General features: G+C 34.9%; 3 protein-coding genes and 1 pseudogene across 5 annotated transcripts; 3 read left to right on the top strand and 1 right to left on the bottom strand.

Annotated features, from left to right (window-relative positions):
* Nucleotides 1-396: 396 nt before the first annotated feature.
* Nucleotides 397-1,089, top strand: LOC120325959 (glutathione gamma-glutamylcysteinyltransferase pseudogene; annotated as a pseudogene).
* Nucleotides 1,090-3,658: 2,569 nt separating this feature from the next.
* LOC120326925 (G patch domain-containing protein 11-like) lies at nt 3,659-6,697 on the top strand. Of its 3 annotated transcripts, none has more exons than XM_078112014.1 (5): nt 3,659-3,891; nt 4,232-4,607; nt 4,838-5,044; nt 5,672-5,753; nt 5,824-6,697. In XM_078112014.1, exons 1-5 carry the CDS (start codon nt 3,824-3,826, stop codon nt 5,880-5,882), a joined length of 792 nt encoding a protein of 263 aa, XP_077968140.1. In that variant the 5' UTR covers nt 3,659-3,823; the 3' UTR covers nt 5,883-6,697. The 3 variants fall into 3 exon arrangements, with proteins under 3 accessions (XP_077968140.1, XP_077968142.1, XP_077968141.1); XM_078112016.1 differs by having other exon boundaries at nt 3,660-3,879; nt 4,237-4,607; XM_078112015.1 differs by having other exon boundaries at nt 3,661-3,879.
* On the bottom strand, nt 5,181-7,100 carry LOC120326927 (uncharacterized). The gene is made up of 3 exons (XM_039393283.2): nt 6,873-7,100; nt 6,368-6,431; nt 5,181-6,057 (listed from the first exon to the last, which is right to left on the bottom strand). The coding sequence occupies exons 1-3, from the start codon at nt 6,988-6,990 to the stop codon at nt 5,937-5,939; spliced, it is 303 nt and encodes a 100-aa protein (XP_039249217.1). The 5' UTR covers nt 6,991-7,100; the 3' UTR covers nt 5,181-5,936.
* A 1,033-nt stretch (nt 7,101-8,133) lies between these two features.
* LOC120326242 (protein phosphatase 1 regulatory subunit 21-like) lies at nt 8,134-22,387 on the top strand. Its single transcript, XM_039392500.2, has 20 exons — nt 8,134-8,377; nt 8,565-8,633; nt 9,222-9,368; nt 9,839-9,934; nt 10,546-10,671; nt 10,928-11,025; nt 11,550-11,697; nt 14,609-14,758; nt 15,603-15,799; nt 16,152-16,288; nt 16,363-16,455; nt 17,008-17,163; nt 18,045-18,292; nt 18,817-18,918; nt 19,673-19,813; nt 20,218-20,259; nt 20,353-20,466; nt 21,123-21,221; nt 21,551-21,679; nt 22,158-22,387. Exons 1-20 carry the CDS (start codon nt 8,327-8,329, stop codon nt 22,194-22,196), a joined length of 2,382 nt encoding a protein of 793 aa, XP_039248434.2. The 5' UTR covers nt 8,134-8,326; the 3' UTR covers nt 22,197-22,387.
* The last annotated feature ends 410 nt before the right edge of the window (nt 22,388-22,797 follow it).

The raw sequence follows: 22,797 nt of genomic DNA, 5'->3' as shown, positions 1-22,797 counted from the left end.
TGCCCTAGTACAAAAAATTATGATTATTGTCGTCGTGAGACAAGACATGTCAAGGGAAATTTGTGATATACGAAGAATACGGCCTAAATAACACGTGGAGCTGACGAGACAAATCGTCGATTTTAACACAATGCAATCCCGCGCATTCCATATATGTTTGTTGTTTACAATTGAGTGTGTGATGATTGACAAGTTAATATAGGCTAAGTCATTCATACCACATTTTGTAGTGATCACAATTTAAATAATAATTCGAAGTTATAATTTTCTTATATTAAAATTATTTATTCTTATATATATATATTATATTTTTATGAAAATTTGAATTTGTTTCCAACTATAGTTAATAAATATCTATATAAAAGTGCTAACTTTAATTACATTTGAATGCCAACTATGAAGACTCCTACTGCAAAGAAAACATTTCACATGCAAGTTCTGCCTGACATCTGCATTGCATTTGCATCAGAAAAAGGCAAGCAATTATTTCAAACTGCTCTGGCCACTGAGCACATGAATTGTTACTTTCCACTCGCTAGTCAGTTTAGAACCCAAGAACTATTTTATTGTGGTCTTTCATCTCTAGTCATGGTTCTCAATTCTCTAGCAGTCGATCCAGTTCTGACTTGGAAAGGCGATTTTTGCTCGTATCACGAAGATATGCTTGATTGTAGGTCTTCCCTCGAAGAAATTAGGAAAATAGGTATTCCTATGGACAAACTCATGCATTTGGCTCTGTGTAATCAGCTTGACGGGGAACTGAAACGGGTTTCTGACACTATGGATATTTCAGAATTCAAAGAGGATGTGAAAAATGCTACAAAATGCACCAAAAAAGCTATTATAGTATCATATGGAAGAGGTGCTTTGGGTCAAGCTGGTACAGGACATTTCTCTCCTATTGGTGGATACAATTTACAGGAAGATATGGTACTTGTTATGGATGTGGCAAGATTCAAGTATCCTACCTATTGGATTTCTTTGACAAAATTATGGAAAGCTATGCGAACTAAAGATGTAGATACCGGACTTTACCGGGGATATATGGTGCTGTGGAGGGCTTATGAAGGTCCAGCCAACCATCACTAATTTAAAATTTTAATTCAGGATTCAAAAAATCTCATTTTCTAATCATGCAAAGGCTAGCAAAAAATTGATTGGGATGATTAATGAAACACTGTTATATAGGAAAATTTTTGAACTTTTCTTAAAAGGAAATGGAGAAAATATGGATAACTGTTGTCTCACGGCAAAAATCTGGAAACCGAAATGATGAGTGTGTCATATTATGCTTGCCTCATATTTGGACAGTATTTCAGTTATTTAACATTAAACATATTTATTTTATATTTATTTATGTGTTTAAACATTAATCAACTATATACCGTGAAATTTTCCTACTATGGTAATAACAAAGAGAACAAGAGAGCAACGCTCAAATATATGGTCACGTTGTCTAGAGCGAAGCTCCTTATCTTTGATGTTACCGGTACCGTACCCCCAAAAAACTTCCGATTTTCCAGTCGCAAGAATTTTCACAGTCAGCCGACAATGGATTAAAAACCGTGTTCCCATAATTAAAAAGTAATACAGCGCAATTTTGGATGAAATATTAGATCTCATAAGATTAATAGCAAATTTAGGAGTAAATAAAAGTAATGAACCTTTCCCAGAGCATCGACTTTCTTGTTTACTTGACATTGGCCAATCAGCAAGATGCAAAAAGTGACGTAACAATCTTTTTGCATCCGCTCAGGCACTTTTTTCACTCAGACAGATTTTCAAGCGTGGTCGTAAACATTATCCCGTTTTCGCGTTTTTGAACTCTATTCGTTAGTTTTCAGTTGTGTTTCGGAAACTTAAATATTAATCAGATAATTCAATGATCACTCTGTCTTCCTATGATTTTTAATTTAATTGCAGTAATAAAAAATTAGTGTAGAAATAGCTGTGATAGACTAGGCTAAAATTGTTTACCGGTATTTTTAAAAAACAGATTGTTGTATGCGATGAATCATAATGATGGTTTGTAACACATACCCCATTTTCCAGGCGTCAATTCGCAAAATCACTCTTAAAATAGCCCCGAAAATTTTGCAATGGTAAAGTATAGGAAGAATTTTTCTGGGGTCAAAGGTGGGGAAAGGTCCATATCCTTCTGGAAAAAAAATAAATCTTTAACCACTGAAAATTTCAAAACATATTGTCCAGTTTTAAAAGAGTAAATCGATTTTTTCATGACGAAGAAGAAGAATATCAACAAGAACAACAATATAATATCAAAACGATCCATAGGTCCACTCACGTGTCCAAAAACACTGACAAGAACAACAACATAAAAACAAGACGATCCATAGGTCCATTTCATGTAAAATAAATTAGTATACAGATGTTGAAATTATTTTTTTGCGTGGAGGTATCATGTTCGCGGCAACTACTGCCTCGTTACTTTTGAGCCATACCCCCTATACCAGAACCGGAGCTTAATCGACAGAACCTTATTTCACCATGCGACGGCGGTAACAGCCTCGAAATCTTACGCAGGTAGCAAGACTCGCTTTGGCGGAGTTGCGGTAGGATTAGGATTTACATATTTATCCCGGGGGAGAGGAAAGCCGATAAGACGGCTTATCCATATGGCGAACCACGGCCTCTCGTCCGGTTACCATTCCAAGTCGGGTATGGGATTAGTTATAATGTTTTTGTTTTCGGAAGCATGGACTTGGATAGCTGATAGCTGCGGATATAGTGTAGTTTAATACCGCAAGTACTTCTAATGGAAGTGGCGTAAGCATTTTGGCATATGTCACCACACGATCCTACTGCAGCATTACCAAAACATTTTCGCTTCGACACACCGACTTCGTCAAATCAAAACACAGACAGCCTTGACGTAGCCACTTGGCGAAATAAAAATCGTATAAAAATCAACAACATATTAACAAAACGAACGATATATATTATGTACGAACGATATGTACAACCGTAAATATATACTACTACGGTACAACCTTCCAAAACTGACAAATAGCTAGCAAAATCATGAAAACGAGCTAATGCTCATCACCATAACTGAAAACTAGTTTGAGTGACTGCTTAAATTTTAATTGTTTCCTCGCCACGGGAATCCTGTGGATTGGTCAATTATATGGGAATATATAAATATACTATTGAGCGAACATCTCGGTGGACGTATCGAGATATAAACCCGTCAGGAAAACCCGCAAACGTGAAAAAAACTAGTTAAGTCTAAGATTATTTGACACAGCCATGCACTTCGTCGGTCTTGCTGAATGACCCATATGAACAACATTATTTGAAAATGTGGCTTTAATTATTTTGATATTGTAATACGCTCGCCACCGCACCTCTAATTATCTTGCGTGGGTTCGCGTAGTTGCTGGTCGGTTAGGGCATCCTCCACCATCAAATCCATGTATCTGAAACAAAAGCTCATACTCTGCTAGGGTATCAAGTAAATTCAATTGAGCATTCGATGATACCAAATATAGATGACATTCGGGGAAATGGAGTCAATACGCAAAATTCTCTTTCTAGCCATTTAATTGGAGAAACCGACTCCGGTGCCGGGTCCCGAATCCATCAAATATTCGACTCCAGCGAATTTGGAAAAGCGACTCACTCTCCTCACATCGGCTCTGTGCACAGTGCGGGCTTGCTGGAAGTGCTATTTTGTAAGGTACCGTACCGGTATGGATGCCGCAGTGTTATGCTACTACAGGATTGGCAAATGATATACCGATGTGGCGATATTCGTCTTGTTACAGTGTGAAAAGGGAAGATTCATAATTCGACAACGCACATGGCCGACGCGGATGAAGAATGCGACTACATGTCCGATGTTTTTGTTTCTGGAAGGTGGGCCAATAAGTACGAATATTTCTGTATTTTAACTTCCCAATCCAATCAGCGAAACAGGAGGTAAAATGGCAACTAAGAGGTGTTCCACTTGAGCACACCATGTTAGTACCGGTACTGTACCATAGTAGGACTTATATGGAATATTTCAAACTGTTTAGGAAATCCAATTTCTTCTAATATTTTACCGAATATCTCAGCCATTTGAGAATGAATATCCCTTGTATCGAAGCGTTTTATATAATTAAGCAAATATTATTTCAGTATTTAGAGTACTTGTAAGGTCCTTTCTCAAATTCAAACCCAGATTGAAATTTTTGATGGTAACACTTAATATATGAATAATTATCAGTTCAGATTCTCGATCTAGCCTTCTCTGGGGGAACCATGCACGAAAACATGAACAAGAGAAAAAAAAGAAAGATAAGGACATAAAGAACAAAAGAAAACCATTAAAAATGGTCGAAGCAGAGACACGAGACAAAGGCTTAGATACAAAACTAGGGAATGAAAACAAGGGTTTCGCTATGTTACAGAAGATGGGATACAAACCTGGTGAAGGTCTTGGAAAAAATAAAACTGGTAGAGTGGAGCCAGTTCCAATAGCAGTCAAAGCGAATAAAACTGGATTGGGCAAAGATTCCCATGAAAAACGAAAACGTGAAGCCCAAGAAAAATTTAGAACTATCCTTATGCATAAAAGAAGAAAATATAATGAAAGTTTGCAGGTCAGAAGGATATCATTATATATCTTAGACAAAAGCTACTCCTTACAAGTATAAATTACCAATCGTCCGAAAATTGTTTAAACTAAACTTGTCTATTTAGATTTCAGGCTTTGCCATAAAAAGATTCTCTGACCCCACAGTCGGTGACGTATATACGCTAACTTAATTCTCAGATACTTTCAACTCTATTTTCATGAAGTTGCACAAAATTACACTGTAATTTATTTCAGGTTGATTTCAGAGCAAGAATGAGTGGAAAATTTGCTGTGCAGCAATTTGAAAAAGATTTGAGAAAAAGCCAAAAAGTTTGTCATCAGCTCGATAGTGAGCAAGGAATCGACAGTCCTGATTTTGACTTTTTCTGGCCAGTGCAAGCTTTGTCACAGGAGGAGGAAGAAGAAGAGTGTGAAAAAATTGAGGAGGAAGAAGAATATACTGTAAGTGATATTGATTACGAGTCATTTCAGTCTTTAATTTATGGCAACCCCTAGAAGGATCGTTGTATGGAGCCGAACACACCCCACAAAATTGGGACTGTGAAGTCGGAGTTTGACTGTTTTTACTGGAGCTTGACTTAAGACAGCAGTTCCCAAAGTGGGAGATAACTGCTCTAAGTGCGCCCCAAAATTACCAGAATTGTGTTAAATAACTAATATATGATTGAACATTCAAATATTTGTATTTATAATAAATGTTTTAATGTTTCCTATTTTGAATGCTGTTTATATGAATCAGTAAATTCATTCGTTTACTTTCGGCAATTTCGCCTCTAAAGGAAAATGAGGAAAAGATTTATTCAATGGTAGCGATTTTTTTTACTTGTAAGTACTCTTTTTTTTCCCTGATAATTTGGCACAGCGCGAACAAAAAGTTTGAGAATTGTGTCTTAAAGAGTCGATAGAAAGTCAAAACTTTTCCTAACCCAGAGCCTGGAATCAATTGAAATTATCCCCCAATCCACAGCCCTGGCTAAACCATTGTATCACAGTGCTTCATAGATCGATTTCAACTCACTTTTCCACAGGTATTCCAAAAAAAAATATTAAAGCTTTGACATCTTTCAGGTTGAAGAGAAGCTTTTCATCTTGACTAGGCATTTGAGAGAAAATTTCTTCTACTGTTTATGGTGTTCAGTGAGATATGATGGTGAGCATTTTGCATATAAAATTCGATACTCATATGCATGAAATTTTATCAAAAAACCTTTGCATTTAAGATGACAAAGACTTGAGCAACAATTGCCCAGGGGAAAATGCCAAAGACCACGATGACTAATATCACAGTTTGCAAGTGGCACCACCGTGTCATATTGCAGATGAGGAAATCCTTCTATGGAGTGTTCGATGCAGGGTCATCCTCTGTACCCTCAGTTAAGAGTCTGTGCTTGATCGTTGCCTCATATTGCTGAGTTCTCAACTTTTGCTTGACCCTCTGGTAATCATAGAAGAATCTGCAATGGAATACACATGAAAAGTTGCCAAATGAGGTTGCAAGTAGAAGAAAAAGGGAAGATATGTGAATGAATGAAAATATTGACATTATCATCAGTTAATGGTACTGTAATACAATGCTCATTTAATTAATGTATGCGAGTCTGTGCTAGGTTATATCAGAAATTTAAAGTAGCAACACTTAGTTCAGTTTCTGTTAAGGTAAGATTGATTTTAGATGCAGTTAACTAAATTATACAATACATACATATGAATGTGCACACACAAACTGAGATTCACAAAATTAAATAAAAATAAATACAAACTTACGATGTCCCTATTGTCATTGGTACCAGCGTGTATATGCCTATAAATATGGATCTGTGCGGTATTCCTGAAATGAAAATAAGATTTTATGATTTTTCATTATGTATATCGCTCGATATCGTACTTGGTGTTTTAATGTGCACACATGAGTCTTTGCATGTGCTGAATTTCTCTATCTGATTCAATAAAAAATTTGCACACTGTAGTGTGGACCATGCCGGTTTGTGCATGAAAAAATTGCATCTGCAATGCACTCTTGAAGTAAAATATCTGATTTGAATGAATCCATTCTTTATATAATCCAAACTTTAGTATTAAAGAATAAAAAGTGTACTTGGGTATTTATTTCATAGCTTATGAATGTTACGATAACCGGCAAAGATTTCACTGTACACCATATAATTTGTTTTATGCTTATATCTGATCATTTTGCAACATTTCAATGCAACAGTATTTAAATAAATACTTTTGTGTTGTACTAATATCAGATGTAAAAGTATTTATCTACCTTTTATTAAAAAGTGAAGTAATGAAGCTGCAGCTGCTGATCCAATACCTATCTTAAACGACATTTGTAATTGTGCCGAATTTTTAATAGATTCATACAAATGATCAAACACCCCCATCGTAGTTCAAAAGACTATCATGTAAATTGGACGGTATATTTCGATCTGATATTAATTTACTGTAATACAACATAGAAAATGCTTTAAATTGCATTAAAAAGAATGACTTTTGTTTTGCACTACTACATCTTCAGTGGAACTGCACCATATCAATGCAACCCGAACTGACAAGAGTTTTTGTTAAGTTGTTATATTAGATTGCCTAGCTCTTGATGGAGCACACAAGCCATAACACCACTGATTGCCATATTAGGTTTGAAACCCATATGATATGGTTTTTATATTTATCCAGGGGAGAGGGAAGTCCTTAACAAAGGTTGACCAAAAGGCATGAGAAGTAGTGTCGTGACGTGCATGCACTGATCAAATGTAATCCTCGCTATTACTGAATGATTTACATCAGTACATGGTGAACTGATTTTAACAAATGTGAAATTGAATGCTATCAGAATTAAGACAAGTGAGATATCAGGATATGCTCAAATTTATGGACCCAAAAAGTAATAGCCTTCTAGCAATCTAGTGAAGAATAACAAATATCTCTCTTCAATATTTAACCATCGGATTCAAAGCAATTGGTCTAGTAGTTGACATATCATTCCCTAAGAATAGATAGATGGTGAAGAAGTTGAACCGACAAAGCAACACTATTTTAATCAATTGCTGCCTATTCTCAAATTTCTTAAACTGAAGAAAGAGACCGCGATAAAGACAAACGATACCTATGCAGCCCAGTTAAACTCGTAAACTACAATTTAGAAACTTTTCTTGACTGCCCGGCTGACACGCAAGTAATGCGACCCAGCGTAAAATGTGCCGTATTGTTCATCCCCAATTACAGTACTTACGCCTTATGGTAGCTAGTCCCGTTGTACCTACCGGCGCTGCATTACTGAAGTCAAGTTTGTTTAACCGGAGGTGCAATGCAATTATTCGGTTAGAATTAGATGAATAATTGGAACATTTCCTTATTACAACTCTTGTGATTACTTAGTTCAAGGTTTGAATTTAACCTCGTATCAATTTTTAGCAAGATAAGATCATAGTTAAAATTACAATTACTTTTTAGTCTGGAATAATTTAATATTAAATATTCTGTTCCCAGGATTCTTGACTCCGTGAACAGCGACGTTTCTCTCAATATTTCTCCCTCTTTACACTTATAGAGCCGCCGCATCATTCTATGCCGGTAGTTCTGTGGAACATAGAGTCACATAGCGAGGTTAACTTCTTCAGTTTCACGTTAAAAGCTTGCGGCTTGGACACTGCAGGTTACCAAGTGTTTTAAATGATTTTGAAGTGAAATTAGGCAGTCTTCAAATACTGAAATCTGGAAATGGATGAACTTCATTTAAAGTATCAGAAGCTTGCACAGGAGTATGCAAAGGTAAGTTTAAAAGTTACCGTAGCCGATATTCAGTGTTTTTCATTATTCAACACTATAGAGGCTCACACATATTAAACTGTTAACTGCAATGCTGATAGAGCAGTAGAGTGTTTCTGCAATTAAGGTCTAGTTATGTTTATTTCATTCCATCACTTTGTTATTCACTAAATTGTTAAATATTTTCCAGCTCAAAGCTCAGAACCAAGTGCTCAAAAGAGCAGTGGTTGAAGAAAAGGACAATCAAGCTTCAATGAAGGTATTATTTTGAAACAAATTTCGATATTTTCTTGTGCTTCTTATAACCGTATAGAATTGTAGAAGGGAATAATAAAGAAATAACTTAGTTCTGTAGTTCTGATCTTTTCTGCTATCTCTCAATCAACTTGGTCAACACTGGTTTTAATCAGGGATACCCAAAAACAAATAATACTAATAATATGTTTTGAAATTTCTAATACTGTAATATGTATGAATACCAGTTAATTTTTCTAATCATACATCATTTTTCAGACTATCCTCAATAGGGCGATAACCCACTTTGCTTCAATCATGTTGATTATCAACCTTGCATCCTTCCATCGATAAATAAAAATATTTTACATTTTTCTAAAATTAATAATTAACTGAATCCAATGCAACAAACTCCAAATCTATTCAAATTTTTGAATCACTTTGGTTATCCATGGTCTTCATAAATATCGACTATTTGAAACAATTCCAACTTTACTGGGCAACGCCTTTGCTGCTAGATCATGCTTCAATCATTTTGTTATTGTTATTGAAAACTAAGTTTCAGGAGTATAAAATCTTTTTCGAATAAGTATCCTGATAATCTTTTGCTTAGGAATTACTAAGAGGAAAAGAGCAACTACTTCGTCGCTCAGAACAGGAGATGGACAGTCTTGTCTTCAGAAATCAACAAATGGAAAGAAGGGTCGAGCTTTTACAGGAAGAACTAGAAAAAATGGCAAACTCTAAACAGAAAAAAAAGGTTGTACTAATTCTTTTTGGGGGCTTTTGAAATTTAATCTAACAATGAAAGATAATAATTTATAATTTCTCTGTGCGAGCGTGTGTGAAATTATTTAATAATATTAGGTGAGTGAACACGTACCACTTCTTCTTGGCAATACCTTTCATTTTATATTCTGTTTGTTTTAAACCTTATCTAAGGTTTTGTTTGCTTCTCTGATTTCGTAATCAGTTTTTATTTATTTGTTTTTATGAATCATTTTATTGCCAGTTATGCTGATTATGGAGTCGAAATAAACTTATACTTATTATTATACTTATAGTACATATATATACCAATACATGACCTTTAAGTCAAATTTAGTTTTAATATTAAATTGATTGATGCCTATATGTAAATTTTATACACATTTTAGTTAGCTACAAATTACGGTAGTTTATATTGCTTCAAATGTTGAACTTAAATCATGTCATATAATATCATTTCAGACCAAAGCTGATACTACTAATCATCCATCTCACTCAAATGCATTAAATGAGGATTTGAGAAACAAGATCCGTGAGAATGAGATTCTACATAAGCAAGTAAATAGGAAGCTATTCAGTTTACTAAAACTGAATAAAAATTGGAATTTGAAACTTGAGAAATTGTAAAATTTGTAAATGTTTATTTCAGTTGTTCCAATTGTATCTTGGGATTCAGAGCTGTGTTGGAGTTATTACCAATGAATGTCTTTGCTAGCTATTAGATCTACAATTATCAAAATTCTATCGAAAAATCGACAAAATTCTAAGTTTTTGTTGAAATTTATTTTACAAGTGGTTGCGTTACTGCAGAACTACTGCCATATTGTCTAATGTATTCTCAGTAGCTTTTATATGTTCACTTCAAAGTTTTATTCACCTCTGAATACATGTGCAATTATATAGCTTATTGAGCGTATTAAAAATTGGAATTGGATAAATGTTCGCCCCTTCACTTCATAAGCCGGCCTCAAGGAAAATGTGTCTGCTTGTTTAAAGTCAATATTTATTTGAATTTACAGTAAATGAGCTCAATTTCGAAAATCATCCTCATTTTTTTTCTTTTCATTCATATACTATCTTCAGCAAATTTACTGAACAGAGGTCATCAAAAAGTGCTCTATATATATAAAAGTTCTGTTTGTATTTTACTAAAAATATGATGTTTTCAGGTATATGAAGCTGACAGTAAAACTAGACAATTGGAGCGACAGTTAACTGATGAATTAACTCTTGCAAAACAAGAAGCAAAACAATCTAAGGAAGCACTAGCAACTGGAGAAACAAAATATAAATTGGTGAGAATTGGCCTGTGCTATGATGACGTTCTGAGTGAAATGTCTTGCATCCTATTTTGGTTGCATTCACTCAAAACTAATCCACTACATTTGTATCTAAATTTTCATTTTTTTGACATGACCTACCTGCTTATGCGGAACATACTAAACAATCACTTGCTGTTTTGCTGAATATGATTGTTCTATTGACAAGGTCGGTTATAAACAATGTTCCATTGCTGTTGGGATTTAGTATTGATTTTGTTCATGTTGACAGGTTGTTGATAAATTACAAGAAGAAAGAGCTTTATTGGAATTACAGCTCAGGACAACTCAAGAGAATGAACAGCAAGCCCAAATTCTTGCTGACCAGAGGTATTATATAATTATCTTTATGAATTTTTTGACGTTGATGCTTATCTTTTGAAATGAGTGTTTAATATACTCATCTGCTCTGTTTGGGTTTCATAGGTAGAGAAAATTTGGATGTTAAATTTTACCTGAATGCTATATACAACATGTACCTTTTTTGGGCATAGTATGTTGTTTCTCGTCTAGCATTCATTGTTATTTCTTATTTGCATGTTTGATTAGAAAATCAGAAAATCAGCGATGGCCGAAACCTAATAATCTACCATTTAATATATAATTATTGAAATATGGAATATTAATTATACTTATTGTCATACTGTCTTGTTCTGTCATACAAGTTTTCAATTGATTCAAGACTTGGAATATTGAATATAATGAATTCAAAAATTATTGGACTATTCCTTTCATTTTCGACATCATTATCTGAGATACCATGTATTTAGTATGTAGCCTACTCCTTAAAATATAAAGTATCACCAGTATCACTAATAAAATGCCTACCCTAATGTTGGTTATTCTTTTTTCAGTTCAGAGAAACTTGCAAAGATTGAATCTGAACTCGGCAAGGAAGTGAAATATTTATCTCAAGTTGTTCAAGATACGATCGTTTTTAATGATTGCATGTCACCAAATCTTAGTGTGTTAAATGTTCCTCCTCACGATAGAAGAAGTCAGGTGAGCTGAAGAGCTTACATTCGAAGCTCTCTATTTCTGTTTTTCCAATTTAAATTTTACTGAAATAACTGTGGCTGTGAGGATAGGATAGGATTTACATATTCATCCAGGGCAGTGGTTCTTAAAGTATGGGTCGCGGAGGGTATGGAAATGGGTCGCGCCACAGTTGTCAGTTCAGGACCAAATATTTCAGCTGGTCCAATGTTTAAAACAGTGAAATATTGTATAATACGTCGTGCACGGAAGGAACTGTCTTGAGTACATTGTTGCGTCACAATTTATACAGATACCAGTCACGTGTCTTGTTTTATGGTACCGGTAGCTATGCTTGTCGTGTTCGCCGCGCGAAAATAATCCAAAGTGGAGGTCTTCTTTGGTAGCGTGAATTCGTATTGAAGAGGCAAAACAGAAGTTGCCTGTCGACATTAGTAGATTTGAGATCTGAAGATCACTCTGATGAGGGAAAAGTTTTATATTGCTAGTTTGTCCTAGGGTCTAGGTATCATATCATACTCGAGAGGGACAGACCTTTCAATTATACCGGTAGTGGGTCATGTTTTGTTGAAAGTTTACTTTTGGTAGCAAGGTGAAATTTACTTTGTTAAACAACAATTATTTATGTCAGGTCAAGTTTGTTTTAAAATATCCCATTGGCTCCAGCTTCATACATGTTAGGTGGTTATTCGCGTACAATTAGACTTTCGCAATAAATATAAATGGGATAAGTCGGGCTCCCGGTCAGTTTTGCCCTGGCTATGACATTGCCTCAGTGTGATACCTGAGTTGATAGTAGGAAAGATTCACTTTTCGTAGCAGTAGATCCCCAACTTACTGAAATGTAGCAAATTACATTGCTAGTATTAACGTTGAAGATTATCATTTGAATATGAGTAAGCATTCCTACAAGCAAAAATTTTTGGAGTTTGGGTTCTCTTCTATCAACGATCATGGTGTTGCAAAGCCACAAATTGTTAAGCCTGCAGCTATTGACATGACCAGACTCATATGTGGTGATGATATGGCCTCGAAATTGCAATCCGTCTCGCTATCAAACGACACCGTCAAAAGTCGCATCGCAGATCTTTCATTGAATATAAAAAACCAAGTGGTTGCCCGGATGAGAAGAGCGGGAAAGTGGAGCTATCAACTCGATGAGTCAACTGACACTGGAAAGGACGCGCAGCTAATGGTTTACGTGAGGTATGAGGGTGAGTTGGACCTCGAAGAAGAATTTTTATTTTGCACCCCACTGACAACAACGGCAACTGGCGCCGACATCTACAACGTTGTGGACAACTTTCACAAAAAAGAAGGCATAGACTGGAAAAACTGTGTCAGCTTATGTACTGACGGCGCTCCCGCGATGCTTGGTGCTCGACAGGGGTTTACAGCACGAGTCAAGCAAGTAAATCCTAATGTACAAATCGTCCACTGTCTTCTACACCGTGAAAACCTTGCAGCGCAACATTTGTCGTCGGATTTATCGGCAGTGATGCAGGAGGTTGATGGTATCGTCAACTTTATCAAGTGTAGTTCTGTTAACTCTCGACTGTTTGAACAGATGTGTGTTGATTTCGGATCTCAATTCCATCATCTCCTGTTCTACTCAAATGTGAGATGGCTTTCTCGCGGTAAGCTATTGCGCCGCCTGGTAGATCTACGAACAGAGGTACAGTTCTTTCTCAATGATAAAAAACATCGTCATGCTATTCGGTTCGAAGACAAAGGGTGGATGCTCAAAGTATGTTACCTAAACGACATCTTCGCATTATTGAACGATCTTAACTTATTAATGCAAGGTAGAAATCAAAATATTATAACTATCTCAGAGAGATTGTCTGCCTTCAAAGAAAAACTGCAACTCTGGAAGAAAAGACTGGAGCGTGGGCAAACAGCAGTCTTTCCATCCTTGAATGAGTATCTGGAGGAATGGAATCAGATGGCCATTTGCAGATTTGATGCCATCAAACCAATTCTTATTGAGCATTTGGAAAACCTTATCACGGAGTTTGATCGCTATATTCCGGACAGAAATCTGACATGTCAGCTGTGGGTCAGAAATCCTTTTCTGGCAAAAGTTGACGACTTATCAGAGGATATTGCAGGACTTCAGGAAGAGTTTATTGACCTGCATCACGACCAGTTCCATCGACAACTTTTGTCCACAGCTTCGCTTGGGAAGTTTTGGACTTCGGTTAAAAAGGAAAAGCCAATAATTGGAAGCGAAGCAATGACTTTTCTGCTGCCATTTGCGACCACTTATCTGTGCGAGCAAGGATTTTCGGCACTGGCGGCCATTAAAACTAAGGCTCGCAATCGCCTTGATCCTGGTGACGACATGCGCATTGCACTCAGCAAAATAGAGCCGTGCATTGAAGATATATTGAAAGAAAGATCTCAGTTTCATCAATCGCACTGATTCAATGACCTGGCTCTAATAAAGTTGTCTGTCAAAAGAGTGAATTTCTTCGATGTTGGGAAATGGGTCGCGAGTGTTCATAAAACTCAAGATTTGGGTCGCGCTCGAAAAAGTTTAAGAACCACTGATCCAGGGAAAGAGGTAAGACTATAAGATGGCTTACCGTAATCAACCATGTTGGGTATGGGATTAGGTATTTGTTTTTTGGAAGCATGGACTTGATGGTGGTGGAAGCCAAAACCGACCAGCGGCGGCGAGGAGTCGCAGCAATCCTCTCGCTGCAATCTGCAAAAATATATTGCACTTTGCCTTACTTCTAGGGATAGGTATATTACAATATTTTAGAACTCTGCATTTTAAGTAATTTTTGTTTCAAAGGTTGTATATGGATGTATATAATAATATGTAAATGAATTTCTTACAATTTTTCCCTTGTACCTATAAATTGCATCTGTGATAATTTTCTATTTTATATTCATTCATTTTTTTCAGGCAAAGGCATCAGAACTGTTGAAAGATGCACAAACATTGATTTCCGAATTATGTACTGCACTCATGAATTTGCATACATACACAGAACAGAGATCAAAAATTTATCCTGTTGATAGTTCATTCAATCCACTATCAATTGTCAATCAACGGGTGAGTCCACGTCTTATCACTCTGCTGATGATTTTACTTGTTAACAGTAATCAATAAAGAGCTAGTGGTAAGGGGGTATTATATAGTACACATTCCACATATGTTCCAGAATGTACTTTGTGATGATGACTTCGATATTTGCGATATTCGAATGGAATAACCCAATTCTTGAAATTTACAATTTGGTATATAAAATATTTAGTTACGTAAATAGTAGTCATATTATGGTATTTATTTATAATTCAATATGGGTATTCAAGTACCTTTAAATTGTTGTTATTTCTTATTTAAATTTTCTTTTTTGTCTATGTTAGCATATATAACCTGTTGCTGTTGGTATATTTTAAACTCAATTTCAATGTTTTAATTATACTCGTTTCTTTTTAAACATGCTCCAACATTGTGATATGTTTCATTCTCAGTATTTACACTCAAAATATTTTGAAAATTTTCACCTCGACAAAATTATTTATCATTCAATCAAGCGTGTGCATCAATATTTGGATGTTCAAATCCTTGTCAAAATTTGCCACTTATTGTTCTAATTAGTTATTTATTCATAACTCATTTGTTCATAAATCTGTACTTTATATCTACCCATTCTCAATTCGCAGGTAAACTTATGCCATGCTTACCTCAACTATTATCCCATTCTTCAGAATTATTTGCAAATTATGATGAAACAAGTTGGATGTGCTGCTAATATACAGTGTTTCCCCAAAAATAAGACAGTGTCTCATCACTCTTATTTCAGCTTTCTTTCAAAAAATAACACTAGGGCTTATTTTGGGGAGGTATTCCTCTCATCCCTATTCCTAACATTGAGTTTATTTTCTCCTTTCAGCTTTGCCATTTTCTTCGTGACAATGCATCCATGGTTCGTCCAATCGGTGATTCTTTTAATAAATTTTGTGATACATCTACTGTTTCTGGTTCATGCCCCATCACACTTCATACAGCACTTGGTTTGGAACCTTTTGCAGAAGCATTCAGAAACTATGTATCTTACCTCGGAAAGATTATGCCTTATCAAGTGCAAAGGTATTCTGATTATAAATCATTGCTTTTTTGTGTTTAGGGGATATTGTGTTGAAATTCAATGTTTACATTACAATTTACCTTATAGTGTTATTATTCCTAAGGTCAACTTCGATAAGTAACGGCAGTTGTCCCAGACTGAATGCATGAAACAATTTTATATTTTATTTAATTTCATGATATCCTCGGACGTGTTTGTGCGTGAGTTTTATTCATCGATTTGTAGGTGTTGTAGTTTTCAGCAAGCCAAAAAATGTATGTTTGCCAGTGAGAGCTTTTGATCTTTTTTGTGTTTAAAGTAAACCATATTATTTACTATTGAACTACTCCCACAGCAATATGATTATACTTATAGCATTGAGGAAGAGTGCAATGTGGCAGTATCTGCTCAAACGTTGCAAAATAAAAATGCAGAATTCCGGCATTTGTATCAAAGATTGGCTCCTTCATTTACCAAACTTCAGACTTACCTAACGTTGATAGCTTCCTCAAGTATGTATTTTATTTATTACTGGTATTAATAGAATTTATAAGTATAAGTATAAAACGTACTTTGTTTTACTCAGGTGGTGGAAGTCATTTGTTGCCTCCATATAATGAAAGAGCAGTATTTCAGAAGTTACTACTGACATTAAATGAAATGCATTTGTTATTTAAAGGTATGGTAATTTTGAAAATCCATTATTGGAATATCATTTATAATATTATTGAACATATTTACATTTGCTTGTATACCAATTTTTTCTGTCATGAAATAATAAATGCTTGTTGACAAGACAGTTTCAAATGAAAATATTCGTCATAAAATCAAGAATTTACTGAATTGGATATAACCAATTTCGAATGTATTCGAATAGTCAATTTGTTTTGGACATCCCTGTCCATTGCACAATAATATCTTGTGTTCAAATATTCGATTAACTTACATTTTGTTCATACATATTCCAAGTAAACATTGAGTTTTAAAATTCTGAATCCTATCCAGAGCAAGATAAATTCTTGCTAAAATAATGCACTCTGATGAAAATAATTCTTGATATAATATTAAATTTATTTTGGCCATGTCCAACCCAGATTGATGCTTATTCAAAAAAATTAGAATTTGGACAAAATAATTGAATCGCCTAGTTTTGAGTATATCTGTTCTCATGTTGTAGCCTTATACTTAATACTATTCTTAACATTATTCTTGTATGTATTTTTCGTTACAGATATGTCTAAGGCATTCAATGGTAAAGTAGCATCTGAGCATCAGCTACCTACTGCTTCAGCATCATTGAAATCCACTGATGAATTTTTATTGTCAGCATTTCTTTCACTTTCTACAGTAATGGCGAAATTGGCAGCTTTCATTTCAGAAAATACAGGTAATTTGAAATGTGATTTTTTCTTTGTCTTCTAAATTGAAGATATTATTCTATGAAGAATTTTATTAGCAAGAACTAGGCAAAAAGATTTCAGGTATTTCATGCGAAACAAGGAACACGTCAACATTTTTATTGCCATGGTGAAAACGAGAGAGCTTTTTCCTATATATTCTCTCTCATATTTGTTATTTCATTCGATCAGAGAGAGGGGGTGAACCTAGTGATGTCGTCGCGTTTCAGTCACTAAGATACATCAAGCGTAGGTGGATTAACTAACACAAATCAACTCATCAGTTGAATATAACGCTACTTCCATCACAGTATAAGTCGAATGAGGCGATTCATTGACTATGCCATGCCTTCCCATCTTTGCAACAAGAGAGAAAAAGGGCTGCCAATTCCTTAACATGATCTATCGATTGTACTTTTTGTAAGACTTATAGATACGGTCATAGCACTCACTCATTGGTATGTGCCAAATGATGTATATATACAATAATACGCCTGTGGCACCGAATCTGTTATAGACTGGAGTTGATATTTGTAGGCATCAGGGATGGCCACTGAATGATCTATTTTCCAAATGCATTCTGAAACAATATTTCCAAATACGAAATAACGAATAGTAACGAAATAACGACATAATAGGTTGTAATGTGCTCATTCTATACTGTAATATTTCTATTATTGTAAGGTACGATATGTGTCAAATTTTTTCAGAAAATTCTAATTGTCATTTTTCAAGTTCTTAAAATAGCACTTTTCTAAGTGTACCTATTTTCTATGCATTCAACCAAATTATTTGTCCTATTTTGACTACCATAAAGTAAAAACTCTGTTAACTCATGTACTAGAAGTGTAATGATAACTATTCTTTACAGAATTTTTCACTAGAAAGAGTCCATACAGGACGAGAGGCATCAGCTTGATAAGTTCAGAAACTCCAGCAGCGGATTCTACACTTCCCGCTGCATCACCTGTAGTCATTGGATTGAGCCAAAGATCTGTCGGATATCTTTCTAAAGTTAACCCTGCAGCTCCTCCACCATCAGTGCCATATAAAACTGCTATTCAAGATCATGCAACTGCCTTATCATCTGCAGAAAGCAAGGATAATCTTGTTAGCAGGGTATGTTCCTTTTCTACAGCTCTAAATTATTGGGCGTATGCGTCTCTTAGTTCTCGGAGCTCTGGCTCCTGGGAATCAAGAGATACAGAGATAAAAATTGTGGCTGAATTAGTCGCCATGGCGATCTTGGCGGTACTTCGGTGACTCTGGGTCGTAAATTTGTTGCCCAACTAGCAACAAACAGGCGGACAGGTCTCGTGCCAGTCTGGAAAGCGTGGCAAGCGTTTTTGTAAACCGTTTAATATCGATAACCGTCAGCCTAAATTTTTTATTGTAAAGTTCACAGCAGACTATTTAATTTTACCACAGGCTAAATTTTTTTGAAACCACCTACCAGTTTTACCTTCTAATTTCTTGGTGTTCCGGCACAAAATAAGTCTGAGAAACGCTGGACTTGATTATTGCATCATTTATATGCATCGTGCAAATTTGTATCTAAATATCGATATCTGCTTGTATTTACACTGCCTTGTTTGGAGCGAAAGAAGTTCTTTTAATGTATGATTTTTTCTCTATATATTTAGCTACAAGAAAGTTCAGATCGTATCAATAAGTTGGAACAAGAAAAAGAACATTGGTTGTTAGAAGCTCAACTTCTCCAAATGAAATTGGATAAAGAAAAGCAGGTGAGTGTAAAGAAGAATTCACTACCAGAATCTAACACTACTTAAATCGAAAAATTTGTGGATCAAAAATGTTCAAAATCGCGGTTGATGCTCAATGATTACTAGTACATCATGTACATGATCTAACCATTACTCCAATGTAAGGCAATCCTCTCAATTCGAATTGAGGTATATCATGTCATCTGTCGTCTTGTGTTTATAGATAAATTTCCAGCAATATAAAATTAGTTGCAGGTAGAGTAGGTAAGTGATTGGAAAATTATATTTTGTATAGTAAAAAAGAGGTGCCTTGATTCACAAGTATTTTTGGGGTACAATGGGTTGGGTAATCCACATTTTTTACTGTATTTGAAAATACTCTTGGTCTTGAAAATAATTTCCCATTTGAAGTGCCAAAACAGAATATTTTACTATTTCGAATATATACCGAGAAAATATTTTTGAAAATGAAAAATCGAATACATACTAATTTGGGGGCATGTTCATGTGAAAATTACATAAATCACTATATCTTCATGCTGGTCACATCTAAAGCGACAATAATATAAAGAGCCATTGTTTTGTCTGTGTTGTTTATCACCAGTTGAGATGCCAATATGCCATATATACGTTTTCATCTAATTGTCTGATTCGATTCGTTTTGCACATCCTTGGGAACTAGTCATTAAAAAATAAGTGGCTGAAATGTGTTTGACTACTTATTGAAAAAATGCAACTGTATGTATTATTGCATTCTCTGTTGGTTTTGTTACAGAAATCTGCATCATTACAAACTAAATTGCCATCCGACTCAATCAGTGACAATCTTGCCAATGCAGTTGCACCACCATCAAATGATTCTGAACCAAGAGTGAGAAATATATCGGAATCATTGAAACCTCTCGATACATCTATGGTATGTAACACACTAGACCGGGGGTAGGCAAGGTTTTCAAACCAGGGGCCTAAAAATTTTCCCACCCAGACTGGCAGCCATGTGAGAGTGACGTAAAAAGTTAAATTTTATGAACAATATTTGGCAGAAGTTATGTGTTTACCAATATGGAGGTAACTAATTTTGTTGGCACTACATCAAGTTGTGTACAGGGACTGATTACTATGGACAGGGGGTGTATTCACTTGGCTAACACAGCCAGTCTCCGAACTCGTAATAGAACTAAAATAGAGAAAACTAGAATAAAATTAAGGCCTAATCCTCCTAACCTGGTACACATACTACATGAGCAAAGTTTCCTAAAAAATTGTGTATTTTGGCACCATTGAAATTTACAACTAACTAATTCCCTTGTTGGGTTTCAGCTTGGTGAAGTGAGCTCCATTACTGAACCTATCACAGATGAGGTAATATAATGGATAAATTTTTGCTTTGTTTTATTGTTAGTGCTGTTGAAGTTATTTGAAATGTTTATTTTCCTCTAATACTTTGTGTAACAGGATGTCACGGACAGTCGTGAAGAAATTATTAAACAGCATTTGACGTCTCGACTCACAGAAATGAGTACAAAGTTGCAGCAATCTGAATCTAAAACACTCAGTTTTCATGCGGAGGTTTGAATGTTATTTTCTTATACCAACTTTAAAATATTGTTAATCGTCACACTGTGGTGATTTTTTGGATTCAAAGTAAACCTATGGATCGTTTTGTATTCCTATTCTTGTTGTTGAGAAAAAATCGCTTTTCTCATTAATTAATGGACCAATGGCCTTGAAATTTTTAGTGGTTGAATATTGTATTTTTCGTTAGAAGGCTATTACGTTTATTTATTTCAAACATTTCTTCAGCATCTAAGGGATTCGTTATTTGTGTGCAATGACATCATCAGGTTTAAAAATTGCGCACCTTGTGGCGGTTCAGCGATCTAGTGGTCAGGCGAAGACTGCAGTACGGTCTGACAGATTGCAATTCCATTCTACTTTGTTTTGGTTTTGGCCTTCGTATCCATATATTTGAGCATCGCCCTCATGTCAATTTGTGGTTCAATATTCATTAAGCTCATGGTCAGTTGAATACTTTGCACGAATAACCAGAGGTATGGAATCAAAGAAAAGTTTTAGCTGACTCTTAGGAAACAAAGACACATGGAATCCATTTTTGGTTATGTTTAAAATATTGGTATTAATTTTTAACTGAAATACAGATTCTAGCAGTGTACTGAACCATGTTTAGACTTCAAAATAAATCTTTAATCTTGTTGTTTTTACAGTGTCAGTCACTCCATAAACGATTAGATCTTGCAGAGCAAAAAAGAGAGAAAATCCAAGAAGAATATAATAAAGGAAATCAGAAAATCTCACAACTTCAGGTATGTACGCTATCAGTCGAATGATAAGAGTATGATTTCGTGAAGAACAGATTAAAATGAGACTGTATATCGTTGTACTAAACCCCATTTGGTATTTAGTCTAGTCATTGACTCTAACTGAATCCAGGCAATTTCAATTTGGCTTAAAGGGTGGAGCTTCAGCCATCAATCCATGCCCATTTACTACAAAATATGTAATGAACCCAGCAGGCCTCTGATATAGTATTTGCCATTATGTTAGACACAAGCTATACTCATACTTTTGTTATTGTTAAGAAAGCAATTCCGAAAATTTAATGAATTCGTGCCAATTTATTCAACAACTACAGGATGAATTAGCAGTGACAAGGAAAAATTACGAAGATCAATTGAGTTTAATGAGTGATCATCTTGCAGCAATGAATGATAAATTAAGCTCACAGAAAGATGAGATCGAAAATTTGAAGCTAAATCCCAAGGTATTACAAATAATTCACTATTACAAAAAAAGGTTTTAACTTTGAATTTAACAGTAAATGAATCTAATAATGGCTTTTTGCTAAGTTTGAATAACAAAGCAATGTACAATGTAATAATATTATATAAGCTATTAAGGTGATATATAAGCTAGATTACAAACATAAAAATGTAAAATGAAACTACATGTATAATTAATGGGACCTTTCAATCAAGCGACATGATTATTATATACAATCAAACATAAATAAACATACTGCTGTTTTTTAATTGAAATTATATGGCTCATTTACTTAATATTTTAGGTGTAATGCATATAGTATCTGGTCAAAAATTTCCAATTCAGGTGTCTTGTTTCCGATACTGCGTCCTTCATTTAATTAATCCCAACTGGATCATTATAAAATACCACTTTATAATAGACATGATCTCTAGCAACCAGTTGCTCGCTTCTGATCGAATTTTTATTTTTAATTACAGTCCAAGAAGAGCAGGCTCAAGGTTCCTGGACTTGGATAATTCTCATGTGTCATGCAGTCAATTCTAATGAAAAGTATTATTAGTATTATATAAGCAATTTGTCATTCCTGTATTTGATGATTTTTTTGCTTTTTCATAATTGATTCCAGTGCAATTTTTAACTTATATTTGTCGATATTTCAACTTATTATGATGACTAGTACTGTACAATAAAACAATTGCTACCCTCATTCAAATGATACTATCGATAATCACCGGCCTCTGATGCTCGGAGATTATTACCTTAATGAAACCACTTCTATATTAATAAAAGGTTGAAAGCTGTCATTGCTTCTTGCCAATTTGATTAAACTTGATCAGAGGTAAACTGTACGCAAAATACACCTAACGAATCTAATTTATAATAATAAAAGCAAGAATTATTGAAAAAAAAATGATATCATTCTCAAAAAGGTGCTGAGAAAGAACTTGACAGAGTTATGTCATAGGCAGGGCTTTCATGAAAAAACAAGTGCACAGGTGCTGGTCGTTCTACAGATGGAGAAAATGCTATCTATATTCACTTCAAGGGTCTTGTTATATATTACCATCATAAACAAGAATCTGGGCTAGAGTTGCATGTAAATGTTTGATAACCTAT

This window comes from Styela clava, chromosome 4 (genome assembly GCF_964204865.1).
Source record: "Styela clava chromosome 4, kaStyClav1.hap1.2, whole genome shotgun sequence".
Lineage (NCBI taxonomy): Eukaryota > Metazoa > Chordata > Ascidiacea > Stolidobranchia > Styelidae > Styela > Styela clava.
This window is presented reverse-complemented; position numbering and strand designations above follow the sequence as displayed.

Excerpts from the sequence above, each read along its gene's own strand:
- LOC120326242 (XM_039392500.2), top strand. The coding sequence starts at position 8,327 with ATGGATGAACTTCATTTAAAGTATCAGAAGCTTGCACAGGAGTATGCA. Across the intron at positions 8,634-9,221 it reads ACAATCAAGCTTCAATGAAG|GAATTACTAAGAGGAAAAGA; the intron begins GTATTATTTTGA and ends TCTTTTGCTTAG. Across the intron at positions 17,164-18,044 it reads TTTCATTTCAGAAAATACAG|AATTTTTCACTAGAAAGAGT; the intron begins GTAATTTGAAAT and ends TATTCTTTACAG.
- LOC120326927 (XM_039393283.2), bottom strand. The coding sequence starts at position 6,990 with ATGGGGGTGTTTGATCATTTGTATGAATCTATTAAAAATTCGGCACAA. Across the intron at positions 6,432-6,872 it reads ACTTCACTTTTTAATAAAAG|GAATACCGCACAGATCCATA; the intron begins GTAGATAAATAC and ends TTTTCATTTCAG. Across the intron at positions 6,058-6,367 it reads CCAATGACAATAGGGACATC|ATTCTTCTATGATTACCAGA; the intron begins GTAAGTTTGTAT and ends ATTCCATTGCAG.
- LOC120326925 (XM_078112014.1), top strand. The coding sequence starts at position 3,824 with ATGGCCGACGCGGATGAAGAATGCGACTACATGTCCGATGTTTTTGTT. Across the intron at positions 3,892-4,231 it reads TCTGGAAGGTGGGCCAATAA|TTCAGATTCTCGATCTAGCC; the intron begins GTACGAATATTT and ends AATAATTATCAG. Across the intron at positions 5,045-5,671 it reads AGGAGGAAGAAGAATATACT|GTTGAAGAGAAGCTTTTCAT; the intron begins GTAAGTGATATT and ends GACATCTTTCAG.